The sequence below is a fragment of the Moschus berezovskii genome, chromosome 7, assembly GCF_049115385.1.
Source record: "Moschus berezovskii isolate FMDL1 chromosome 7, NW_MosBer_1.0, whole genome shotgun sequence".
Classification (NCBI taxonomy): Eukaryota; Metazoa; Chordata; class Mammalia; order Artiodactyla; family Moschidae; genus Moschus; species Moschus berezovskii.
In genome coordinates, this window is record NC_142466.1 from 67,056,371 (window position 1) to 67,069,917 (window position 13,547).

The following is a 13,547-nucleotide window of genomic DNA, read 5'->3' on the forward strand; positions in this document are numbered from 1 at the left end:
AAAGTGGAATTTATTTCCCAAGTTTTAAAACTATAACTTTATGATAAGGATATTTGAAATGAATTCTAAAATTTAGCATATGTATTTTTAGAAGTAGATTTATTTTGGATTTTAGAGGTCAAGTTCCAAGTTCCTTAAGTATATGTTTAAGTCAAATGGTATCGGCAATGAGAAATTCTCATTCTAAATGTTTTTATTTCCTTACAGAAGTTCCGGGGAATAATAACTGAAACTACCCTGCGATGTCTGTATCTGAAAAGGAAAGTGAGGACAAACAGAATGGAGGTAGGTGAACTCTTAAGTCTGTACATCATTATTGCCTCTAAAAGTACATCCGTGCTTGCACATGTGTGTGCACTCACACATAGGACAAATGAATAGACTGCCAACCTACCAGACTGCCAGTTGGGCTAACTGACCAGGAAAGGAAATACACTTTGCAGAAGTAAATCCTTTGTACTTAAAATGAGAAGCTCCACCATTTTGCCTCTTGAAAATTTTAAGTAGTTACAATTGCTCATCTTTTGTACTTTTATTGGAAGCTGAACAGGAAAACATGTGTTCCTTTTCCTCTCCCCGTTGTTCACAACTGCCTCTTGCTAAAAGAGAAGCGGTCAATGTGGAAAACCAGTTGCTGAAGCAGATAAGGTCAGCTTTTGTAGACTTTTTACAGACAGGGATAGTGAATCTGGCTATGGTGTGAGAGAGGATTTCTGTACCACTTTCATGCTTTCCTGTGGCGAATATAAGTACTAAAAGGAGCTGGGGTTATCACAGCCAAGGCATCTTTAAGGATAAAACAGCCTGACATGAAAAAAAAAATCTTTTTCTGACATAAAATTTTGAGAAAGCAAACCAGACTGTAGTTCTGTGTTTAGGCTTCCTATTGAGGAATGGAGAAGGTACAGAGAATGAAATTAGGTCACTGATTTAAGGCCACCCCGCTCCAGTACTCTTGCCTGGAAAATCCCATGGACGGAGGAGCCTGGTAGGCTGCAGTCCATGAGGTCGCTAAGAGTCGGACAGGACTGAGCAACTTCACTTTCACTTTTCACTTTCATGCGTTGGAGAAGGAAATGGCAACCCACTCCAGTGTTCTTGCCTGGAGAATCCCAGGGACGGGGGAGCCTGGTAGGAGGCCGTCTGTGGGGTCACACAGAGTCAGACACGACTGAAGTGACTTAACAGCAGCAGCAGCAGCACACCTTCTTTACTTTTTGTTATTACGCAGTTGTCTGATTCCTGGAAGTAGCCCATGACAAGGACAGAGGAAGTCAGGCAACTCCCAACAGAGGGGAAAAGCAGCACATCTGCTTGTACTCTCTGAACTGCTAAAAGAGAGAGGGCTGAAGAAAACAGGCTAACTGACCAGTTTCTCCTGCATCTTCTTATGAACAGAGCACATGGAGGATAGTGTAAATCAATGAAATCAGAACATACCCTCACACCAGTACACACCAATAAACTTAAAATGGCTTCAGTTCAGTTCAGTTCAGTCGCTCAGTCGTGTCCGACTCTCCATGACCCCATGAATCACAGCACGCCAGGCCTCCCTGTCCATCACCAACTCCCGGAGTACACTCAAACTCATGTCCACAGAGTCGGTGATGCCATCCAGCCATCTCATTCTCCGTCGTCCCCTTCTCCTCCCGCCCCCAACCTTTCCCAGCATCAGAGTCTTTTCTAGTGAGTCAACTCGTCGCATGAGATGGCCAAAGTATTGCAGCTTCAGCTTTAGCATCAGTCCCTCCAATGAACATCCAGGACTGATCTCCTCTAGAATGGCTTGAAGACTTAAAAATATGACACCATAAAACTCCCAGAAGAGAACATATTAAAAAACATTCTAATATAAACTGTAACAAAGTTACAACAATGCCTTTGGTCAGTCTCCCAATTCAATAGAAATAAAAGCAAAAATAAACAAATTTGTACCTTATCAAACCTACAAGCTTTTGTGCAGCAAAGGAAACCATAGGCAAATTGAAAAGACAACCTATGGATTGGGAGAAAATATTTGGAAACAATGTGACCAACAAGGACTTAATTTCTAAACAGCTCATACAATTCAATAACAGCAACAGAAAAGTCAAACAACCCAATCAAAAAATGAACAGAATACCTAGACATTTCTCCAAAAAAGAAGTGCAAATAGCCAGTAGGCACATGAAAAAGGTGCTCAACATTGCTAATTATTAAAATGCAAATAAAATTACAATGAACTACCCCCCTGACACTTGTCAGAATGGCCATCATCAGAACATGCACCCAATATGTTTTCAGCAACATAGCCAAGACATGGAAACAACCTAAATGTTCACAGGCAGATGAATGGATAAAGAAGGTGTGGTGTGTGTGTAAATATTTAGCTCCTTTTATCCCAGCTCCTACACACACACACATACACACACACACCAAATGGAATATTATTCAGCCATAAAAAGAGCTAAATGTTTGTCCCCTTGAATTCCATAGCCGTGACTACTTCAACTAGACCATCTCCTAGACTCTCCTTGTCTAAGCTAATTTTCAATCTTCTATAGTTCTGACTTCTCATCTTTAATTCACATTTTGTCACTCTTGTTTAAACCAAACACAAATAAACTTTGAATTAACATGCGATGGGGAAAACACTTGGTCATCCCAGTCTTTTCTCAATAGTATTCACAAGCCCTAGGGAATCTTGAGTTAATCTTTTATTATCTCATCTAAAATTTTTTTTTTCTGCCTTTAGTATCTCAAACATGACTGGCTACTCTCTTTCCGTAAGTTTGTCTTCTTTTTCTCTCAGACTTTTAGTTTCTTCTCCTAGATGATTGTGCAAACTGAAGTTTTAACCACTTTTCTCATTGTTCCAGCTTTTCCTTTTTTCAGAGGCATCTTAAGAAATTCAACTTTCTAGGCCTCATTTTTTTCTTTCCTTTATGGTGAAAATCCTACTCTTCTTTTTCAGGCAGGTCTGGGATCAAAGAGCTAGAACTAGGTGTTGGTTAATCCCATTACCCACTTTGAAGTCTCAGTCTGTCTCCACCAAAATAGGCTCTGAACTTTGAGATCTCCCTGCTTTGTTTTACTCCTAAACTCAAAGAGGGAGGTATGTATTCAGTTGTTGTGCAGAGCCTCAACTCCTTGTATCCCTTGGGGCTGCTACACTTAGATGGAATAGCTTGCTACACCCAGATAAGTTGCTGGGAAAATCAATTAGACCTTTATTAAGTTAAAAACATAGTTAGTATGGGGGCGGGGGAACACATGTATCAGTTCAGTTCAGTTCAGTCGCTCAGTCGTGTCCGACTCTTTGTGACCCCATGAATCACAGCACACCAGGCCTCCCTGTCCATCACCAACTCCCGGAGTTCACTCAAACTCATGTCCATCGAGTCGGTGATGCCATCCAGCCATCTCATTCTCTGTCGTCCCCTTCTCCTCCTGCCCCCAATCCCTCCCAGCATCAGAGTCTTTTCCAGTGAGTCAACTCTTCGCATGAGGTGGCCAAAGTATTGCAGTTTCAGCTTTAGCATCAGTCCTTCTAATGAACACCCAGGACTGATCTCCTTTAGAATGAACTGGTTGGATCTCCTTGCAGTCCAAGGGACTCTCAAGAGTCTTCTCCAGCACCACAGTTCAAAAGCATCAATTCTTCGGCGATCAGCTTTCTTCACAGTCCAACTGTCACATCTATACGTGACCACTGGAAAAACTATAGCCTTGACTAGACGGACCTTTGTTGGCAAAGTAATGTCTCTGCTTTTTAATATGCTCTCTAGGTTGGTCATAACTTTCCTTCCAAGGAGTAAGCGTCTTTTAATTTCATGGCTGCAATCAGCATCGGCAGGATGCTGATCCACAGGAACACATATATACCTGTGGCTGATTCATGTTGATGTATGGTAAAAACTATCACGATACTGTAAAGTAATTACCCTCCAATTTAAGTTAATTATAAAAACATAGTTATATCTAGGATTAAATTTAATAAGAAATGTGAAGTTCAATAAGAAAATATTAGAAACTTACCAAGCAGCATAAAACAATTTTTTTGAAAAAATTTAGAGGCTGTGCTGTGTGTCGGGTTTGGTTGGAAAGGCAAACGCCAGGAGAGAGACTGATTTCATTAACCAATGCCTGAGCAAATTGAGAATGATCATAGTAGAAAAGCAACCTGCTCATGGACTGGATCACCTTATACCATAGAAAGACCAGTTCTATCCTGGTACTCTGCTTTAATCAGGCAGCTGGGTCCCTGAGAAAGTTCCTGTACAAAGAGCATAGGCCATGCAGCACCTCTAAATCCTAGATGCATCTAAGTTATCTGAGCCATACATGTTCCATTGCTTTGGACAACCTAAGCTATAATGGTTAACAGAAGCTCTCATATCATCAGGTTGTAAATAAGCTACTAACTAGTCAAAATAAAGTACAACCAAACTTTCTGTCAGTCCCATCTCAAATTCCCCCACCTTTATTCAGCTAATCCTATTAATTGCAAGAATGAAACAACAAGAAACAAACACACTAGTCCAGGAAAACAGACTCTAAGCTGCATAGCTGGGTGGTAAACTAGCCCAGAGAAGACTTATAGCCACTTGTTTATGTTGTTCAGATCAGTTCAATCGCTCAGTTGTGTATGACTCTTTGCGACCCTATGAACTGCAGCACGCCAGGCTTCCCTACCCATTACCAACTCCCAAAGCTTACTCAAACTTATATCCATTGAGTCGGTGATGCGATCCAACCATATCATCCTCTGTTGTCCCCTTCTCCCCTTCCTTCAATCTTTCCCAGCGTCAGGGTCTTTTCCAGTGAGTCAGTTCTTTGCATAAAGTGGCCAAAGTACTGGAGCTTCAGCTTCAGCATCAGTCCTTCCAATGAACATTCAGGACTGATTTTCTTTAGGATGGACTGGTTGGATCTCCTTGCTGTCCAAGGGAATCTCAAGAATCTTCTCCAACATCACAGTTTAAAAGCATCAATTCTTTGGCCCTCAGCTTTCTTTATAGTCCAACTCTCACATCCATACATGACTACTGGAAAAACCATAGCTTTGACTAGATAGACCTTTGTTGGCAAAGTAATGTCTCTGCTTTTTAATATGCTGCTTAGGTTGGTCATAGCTTTTCTTCCAAGGAGCAAGCGTCTTTTAATTTCATGGCTGCAGTTGTCATCTGCAGTGATTTGGGAGCCCACAAAAATAAAGTCTGTCACTGTTTCCATTGTTCCCCCATCTATTTGCCATGAAGTGATGGGACCAGAGGCCATGATCTTAGTTTTCTGAATGTTGAGTTTTAAGTCAACTTTTTCACTCTCCTCTTTCACTTTCATCAAAAGGCTCTTTAGTTCTTCTTCGCTTTCTGTCATAAGAATGGTGTCATCTGCATATCTGAAGTTATTGATATTTCTCCCGGCAATCTTGGTTCCAGTTTGTGCTTCCTCCAGCTCAGCATTTCACATGATGTACCCTGCATATAAGTTAACTAAGCAGGGTGACAATATACAGCCTTGACGTACTCCTCTCTTGGTTTGGAACCAGTCTGTTGTTCCATATCCAGTTCTAACTGTTGCTTCTTGACCTGCACACACATTTCTTAGGAGGTAGGTCAACTGGTCTGGTATTCCCATCTCTTGAAGAATTTTCCTTAGTTTGTTGTGATCCACACAGTTAAAGGCTTTGGCATAGTCAATAAAGCAGAAGTAGATGTTTTTCTGTAACTCTCCTGCTTTCTCAATGATCCAACAAATGTTGGCAATTTGATCTCTGGTTCCTCCGCCTTTTCTAAATCCAACTTGAACATCTGGAAGCTCTCGGTTCACATACTGTTGAAGCCTGGCTTGGAGAATTCTGAGCATTACTTTGCTAGTGTGTGAGATGAGTGTAATTGTGCAGTAGTTTGAACATTCTTTGGCATTGCCTTTCTTTGGGATAGGAATGAAAACTGACCTTTTCCAGTCCAGTGGCCACTGCTGAGTTTTCCAAATTGACTGGCATATTGAGTGCAACACTTTCACAGCATCATCTTTTAGGATTTGAAATAGCTCAACTGGAATGCCATCACCTCTACCAGCTTTGTTCGTAGTGATGCTTCCTAAGGCCCACTTGACTTTGCATTCCAGGATGTCTGGTTCTAGTCCAGTGATCACACCATCATCATTATCTGGGTCCTGAAGATCTTTTTTGTATAGTTCTTCTGTGTATTCTTGCCACCGCTTCTTAATATCTTCTGCTTCGTTAGGTCCATACCATTTCTGTCGTTTATTGTGCCCGTCTTTGCATGAAATGTTCCCTCAGTATCTCTAATTTTCTTGAAGAGATCTCTAGTCTTTCCCATTCTATTGTTTTCCTCTATTTCTTTGCACTGATCACTGAGGAAGGCTTTCTTATCTCTCCTTGCTATTCTTTGGAACTCTGCATTCAAATGCGTCTATCTTTCCTTTTCTCCTTTGCTTTTCACTTCTCTTCTTTTCACAGCTATTTGTAAGGCCTCCTCAGACAGCCATTTTGCCTTTTTGCATTTCTTTCTCTTGGTGATTGTCTTGGTCCCTGCCTCCTGTACAATGTCAGGAACCTCCGTCCATAGTTCTTCAGCACTCTGTCTATCAGATCTAATCCCTTGAATCTATGTATTGTTAGCAAGGTGATGGTACAGATGGGATCACCATGTCCAAAGAAGTGGTTTCCTGGGGGCATACCAGTCTCCCTCTGGGGATATAGTATGCTGCTGAATGGGGAACTGAGTAATAGTGCAAAAATGTCATCTGTCTCCAAATTCATCTGTGTAGTTTCGAAATCTACATATGTAAATCCTTGGGTAAAAGGAACTGAACATACCAGTTTCACCTTTCCTGCAGTTTGTGCAAATTCTGAACTTCAAGCATTGCCCAGTGTGCAGACTTTGGCCCCTTAGATATTTTCTATAAGAAATTTAGTCTTGTTCTGATTTCATGATCTTTAGTAATTTTTGCTAAATTTTAGTCATTTATTTAACCAGAGGATAAATAAAGGAAATTACATGAAGAACCATAAAAATCCCTGTCTTATCATTGGCTCTCTCCTCAGCTTTCAGAAGCATATTATCTTAGCCCCCTGAGAAATACAGTGTGATTTTCCAGACCTTTCTGTACTTCCCATGGGAGGGAGCTCTGCATTTTCTAATAACCCACTTTCAATGCATCCCCAGGATCTAGTGAATAAAATTTTCTTTGTCTTCAAACTCCAGTCTTGAGCAAATTGGCCAAAATGATTCTGAAGTTTACCTAGAAGAGAAAATAGACAAGAATAGCCAAGAAGAAACATCTCTGGGGGTCCAGTGGCTAAGACTCTGCGCTCCCCATGCGCCGGGCTCAGAATCAATCCCTGGTCAGGGAACTAGATCCCATGTGCTGCAATTAAGAGTTCACATGCCACAATTAAAGATCCTGCGTGCCGCAGCTAAGACCTAGCACAGCCAAATTAATTACTTTTTAAAAAAAGAATAGCCAAGAAGATGTTAAAATAGAAGATTCTCCATTCTGTATTAAAAGTTACATAATTTAAAAGACAAATGGAGGGAGGGATAAATTAGGAGTATGGGATTAACAAATTAAAACTACTATAGATAATATAAATAAGCAGCAAGGATTTACTATATAGCACAGGGAAGTATATTATTTCATGAAATAACATATAATGGAAAATTATCTGAAAAAATCATATACAAAATATATATATGTATAAACAACTGAATCACTTTTCTGTACACCTGAAACTAACACAATATTGTAAATCAACTGTATTTCAATTAAAATTTTTTTTCTTAAAGATGGATAGACTAGAACTTAATAGAAAACCCATAATTAGGGGCTTCCCAGGTGGCGCTAATGGTAAAAAACCTGTCTGCCAATGCAGGAGGCTTAAGAAAACCCATCATTATATTCAATATGCTATAATTTGGTACATTATAAAAGTGACATTTAAAATAAGAGACAAAATATTTGCAAGTCACTTATAACTGATTTCTATTCAGAACATATTAAGAATTCATAGTTCAGTGATAAAAAGATAATTAACCCAGTTTAAAAATGAGCAAAGAATCTGAATAGACATTTCTCCAAAGAAGATATAAAAATGTTCAATAAAATACATGAAAAGATACTCAGTATCATCATTAGTCAATGGACTAATTAGTCCATGGAATTCTCCAGGCCAGAATACTGGAGTGGGTAGTCATTCCCTTCTCCAGGGGATCTTCCCAACCCAGGGATTGAATCCAGGTCTCCTGCATTGCAGGCAGATTCTTTACCAGATGAACTACCAGGGAATCCCTCATTAGTCAATATGGACATACAAATCAAAATCACAATGAGACATTACTTCATACCCACTAAGATAGTTAAAATAAAAAAGCACAGTCTTTTACAAGTGTTGGCAAGGATATGAAGAAATTGGAATTCTCATACATTGTCAATAAGAATGTAAAATCATGCAAGTGCTGTGAAAACCTGTTTGGTAGCTTCTCAAAATGTTAAAACCAGAGTTACCATATGACTTGAGTAATTCTACTCCTATGTATATACCCAAGAGAAATAAAAACAGGTCCACACAAAAACTCGTACATGAATGTTCATAACACAGGGCTTAACATCTACCAAAAACTCAGTAAATGCTTGTTGAACCAATGAAGAATTCAAGAGGCTATAGGAATGTTTTATTCAGGACAGAAAGAGCTGTTGATAATTTATATTTTTGAGACATTTTATAACACAGTAATAAGCTATCTGTAATAGTTTGTGACATCTGTGTATTTTGATGTGATGATTTTGTCATGTGTTATTGTTATCAGGCCGACTCCACTAAATCACAAGTCTCTTGAAGTAAGGACTCTGCCTTACTTATCTTTTTATCTCCTCACAGCATCCAGCACATTTGTTTCTGTGCAGTAGATACTGGTAATGATTTATTAATTCAGAGCAAATTTAGGAAAGGTTGGCCTTAGAAAGAACCTCAGATATCTAAAACTACTGCTGTAATTAACTTATGAAGGAGGATTGGGTTTCTGTATTTGGCAATAATGTTGATGCAGGCCTGTTGTCTGTGGAAACATAGTCTTAGGGTTACTAGAAGCATTAATGGTAGAGTGCTCCTCAGAAGTTACTTGTCCTCTTGCCTCCAGAAAGTTCGAACACTTGAGGGTTTCCATTTTAACCGTATTGCTTGATTCTTTGAACAAAGAGACAAACACCTGTTTGTGGACAGATATTCTTGGTGAGAACGTATGAGATGCTAGTGAAGTCACTGGCAGCCAGCATCCCAGGCTCATGTCAGAGGGGCATCCTGCTCATCATTTCTCTCATCTTTTTCAGGACAAGAGAGATATCTGCAAGCCAACAACAGGGAATTTAACAGTCTGTTTGGATACCCAGTGAGTATCTGGTCTCTAGCTATTTCAAGAAGGGGCTGATGTTCTCCTCTAATATTCCCCATTGTCAGTGAGGCAGGAAATTCCTTGTAGATGTAAATCCTACAACATAGATTCTACTTTGTTTCAAGCTCCTGTACAATGAAGGCTGGTGCAGTGAGAGCTCAGAAACCAAATTAATCCAGTGACCTAGGCTCGGGGGAGGATGTGTCTCAGATTTTGGTTTTATATATAGCTCCTAGAAAAGAAATACTGTAGCTTGAACAAATGAAGGCATAGTTTTCTTTATTCACTTAGACTTCTCTCTATGATAGTACATGTTCAGTTCAGTTCAGTTCAGTCGCTCAGTCATGTCCGACTCTTTGTGACCCCATGAATCACAGCACGCCAGGCCTCCCTGTCCATCACCAACTCCCAGAGTTCACTCAAACTCATGTCCATCGAGTCGGTGATGCCATCCAGCCATCTCATCCTCTGTCGTCCCCTTCTCCTCCTGCCCCCAATCCTTCACAGCATCAGGGTCTTTTCCAGTGAGTCAACTCTTCGCATGAGGTGGCCAAAGTATTGGAGTTTTAGCTTTAGCATCAGTCCTTCTAATGAACACCCAGGACTGATCTCCTTTAGAACGGACTGGTTGGATCTCCTTGCAGTCCAAGGGATCTCAAGAGTCTTCTCCAACACCACCGTTCAAAAGCATCAATTCTTTGGCGATCAGCTTTCTTCTTCTCTCTATGATAGTACATGTAGAACTTCCTAATTCATTTAATCAGTTCAATTCAATCGCTCAGCCATATCTGACTCTTTGAGACCCTTATAGCCTGCCAGCCTCCTCTGTCCATAGGTTCTCCAGGCAAAAATACTGGAATGGGTTGCCATGCCCACTAAATCTACTTTTTTACTAAATTAAGATATTTGAAGTTCTGAATGGGAAAAAAGTTATACTTCTGTTAGTAAACTACTAAATAAATATATACCTGAATGAGTTCTTTTAATATATTCAACTGAATTACCTTTTGCAGCTGAGTAATATGAAAACTTTTACTTCATTTTATACTTACAGATTCCAAGCTCTCTTTTTTCATATTCAGTGAATCTAGCTGTTGCTTAAGTATATCTAATTCCTAAGAAAAAGGGGAAAAAGCAAATATATATGCAAATTACATTAAGAATAATCTGTTTATCATTTCAAATACACACGTGTCAAAGTAAATTTTGTAAACATTTTCAACCCATATCTTACGATTTGACTAGAATTTATTAACATTCATCATTATTTCTGTTTTGCCAATTTATTTCATCATTATTAAAAACCTTGCATGATCTACCTTTTAAATACTTTATGAGTTTTTAAAAGGGAATCAGAACTTTTCACAGTGAATCATTGTGTTCTGAGAATATAAAATATCATAAGACTTTGAATTAATGAGATTACTATATAAAGTTATAATTTTTATTTTATTTTTTAGCTTCGTTTCCATGTTTTTTTTTACTATTTTCTCTTAAGGCCAAGACCTATAACAATTTACATCTTACACTCTTAGGGATAAGACTCTTCAACTGTTTACCACTGATCCTTGAATATAACAGGTTTGAACTGCATGGGTCCACTGATATACAGATTTTTTTTCAAGAAATAGGTACTATGGTACTACTCAGTTCAAGGATGGCTGAATCAGTGGATGTGAAACCTCAGATACTGAGAGCCAACTATAAATTATACACAGATTTTTAAACTGCACAGGTGTTGCTGTGCTTAACACCCAGGTGTTTCAAGGGCCAACTGCTGCTGCTGCTACTAAGTCACCAGTTGTGTCTGACTTTGTGCGACCCCATAGACAGCAGCCCACCAGGCTCCCCTGTCCCTGGGATTCTTCAGGCAAGAACACTGGAGTGGGTTGCCATTTCCTTCTCCAATGCATGATAGTGAAACGTGAAAGTGAAGTCGCTCAGTCGTGTCCGACTCTTAGCAACCCCATGGACTGCAGCCTACCAGGCTTCTCCATCCATGGGATTTTCCAGGCAAGAGTACTGGAGTGGGGTGCCATTGCCTTCTCCATCAAGGGCCAACTAGACCCATTCAAAAACCCCTGTGCAATATTAGCTATCAGTTCAGTTCAGTTGCTCAGTCGTGTCTGACTTTGTGACCCCATGGACTGCAGCAAGCCAGGCTTCCCTCCCTGTCCATCACCAATTCTCAGAGCTTGCTCAAATTCATGTCCATCGAGTTGGTGATGTCATCCAACCATCTCATCCTCTGTCATCCCCTTCTCGTCCTGATATTAATTCATTTAATAGCAACATAGTTTTCCATTGTATCAACATACCTTAATTGATTTAGCCAGTTTCTTACTAACATTTTAAGTGTCTCCATTTATATCCAGCTGCCCCCTCCAAAAAAAATTTCTCCAATGTTTTGCTGCAATAAGTGGTCCTACATGAATACCATTTTATATGCCATATACTTTGGCACATTTGTGTGAATATACTTTAGGAAAGTTTCCTAGAAGTGAATTGGCCAGATCAAAAATGAAACACATTAAATTTTTGATACTTATTGTCAGATTACCCTCTAAAAAGGTTATATCTATTTATATTTTTATCTATAGCAAAGAATTCTCACTTCTCCATATTCCTGCCGAATTGGTATTGTCAGTCTTTTTTATCTTTACCAGACCCTTTTGTGGAAAATGACATTTCATTATCTATCTTTCCTTAATTTTGAGTGAGAGCAATAATTTTTATGTTAATTAGCCTTTGTACATCTTTTCATGGAAACAATTGTTAATGGCATTTGACCATTTTCTATTAGATTGTTCATTTTCACTTATTTATTTATTTATAAATAAGTAACTCATAAAAAGATACATGTTTAAAAGTCATGCTCCAATACCCCATCCTTGTCTACATCTCTGCTGCCTAGAAGGAATCACTTTTATTCAGTTCAGTTCAGTCGCTCAGTTGTGTCTGACTCTCCGCGACCCCATGAATCACAGCACGCCAGGCCTCCCTGTCCATCACCAACTCCCGGAGCTCACTCAAACTCATGTCCACAGAGTCGGTGATGCCATCCAGCCATCTCATTCTCGGTCGTCCCCTTCTCCTCCCGCCCCCAACCTTTCCCAGCATCAGTCTTTTCCAGTGAGTCAACTCGTCGCATGAGGTGGCCAAAGTATTGCAGTTTCAGCTTTAGTATCAGTCCTTCCAATGATTTATCATATATTCAGCAGTGCTTCTTTGAGCAAATAAAGTAAACACACACACACACATATATATTATCATTTTCCCACTTTCTTAAACTATTCTGAACTTAACGTTATATCCTGGAGATGTTTTCATAATTATAATTTCATAATAGCATTTTCCTTCTTTTTTCAACTGCTTCCCTGGCAGATAGCATAATTTATGTAACCACTTTCTTATAAATTGACATTTGGATTGTTTCCAATCTTTTACAATTATAAGCAATTTTTACATATATGTTACTTTATGCATATGTAGATATATTAATGTATAGTGCTGTAAGTATATAATATATGTGTGTATATATACTATATATGATATATGTGTGTGTGTATATACTATGTATATAATGTATGTATGTGCCTGTGTATATATATATATGCTACATACATACAGTAGTCTCTATAGGATACTAGTTTATGATTTCTGAGTTAGGCTCTGGATAAGAACAATATTTAGGATATGGCTGTGGGAACAGGTTTCCCCTTCTCTACCTTTTCCGCTCTCTAAACTTTTCCTAAGTAACTCTAAGGTGCAGGTTTTGGCATCACTCTGAGTTTGAACATAGCTCTATTCCTTACTAATGTTGTATCCTTGCTGCTGCTACTGCTAAGTCGCGTCAGTCATGTCAGACTCTGTGCGACCCCATAGACGGCAGCCTACCAGGCTCCTCTGTCCCTGGGATTCTCCAGGCAAGAACACTGGAGTGGGTTGCCATTTCCTTCTCCAATGCGTGAAAGTGAAGTCGCTCAGTCGTGTCCGACTCTTAGCGACTCCATGGACTGCAGCCTACCAGGCTCCTCTGTCCATGGGATTTCCCAGGCAAGAGTACTGGAGTGGGGTGCCATTGCCTTCTCCGAATGTTGTATCCTTAGGCACATTATTTATTTTAACTTCTTTGATCTTCAGTTCCCT

At 39.5% G+C, this 13,547-nt stretch overlaps 1 protein-coding gene across 1 annotated transcript in view; it reads left to right on the forward strand.

The window, feature by feature from the left end:
* Nucleotides 1–242: 242 nt before the first annotated feature.
* The window catches only part of LOC129557147 (phospholipid-transporting ATPase FetA-like), a 78,214-nt gene continuing 64,909 nt past the window's right edge, over nt 243–13,547 (forward strand). The window contains exons 1-2 of the mRNA XM_088837700.1: nt 243–285; nt 9,337–9,395. Coding sequence (XP_088693826.1) covers nt 243–285; nt 9,337–9,395 — 102 coding nt within the window. The remainder of the gene's footprint in view (nt 286–9,336; nt 9,396–13,547) is intronic.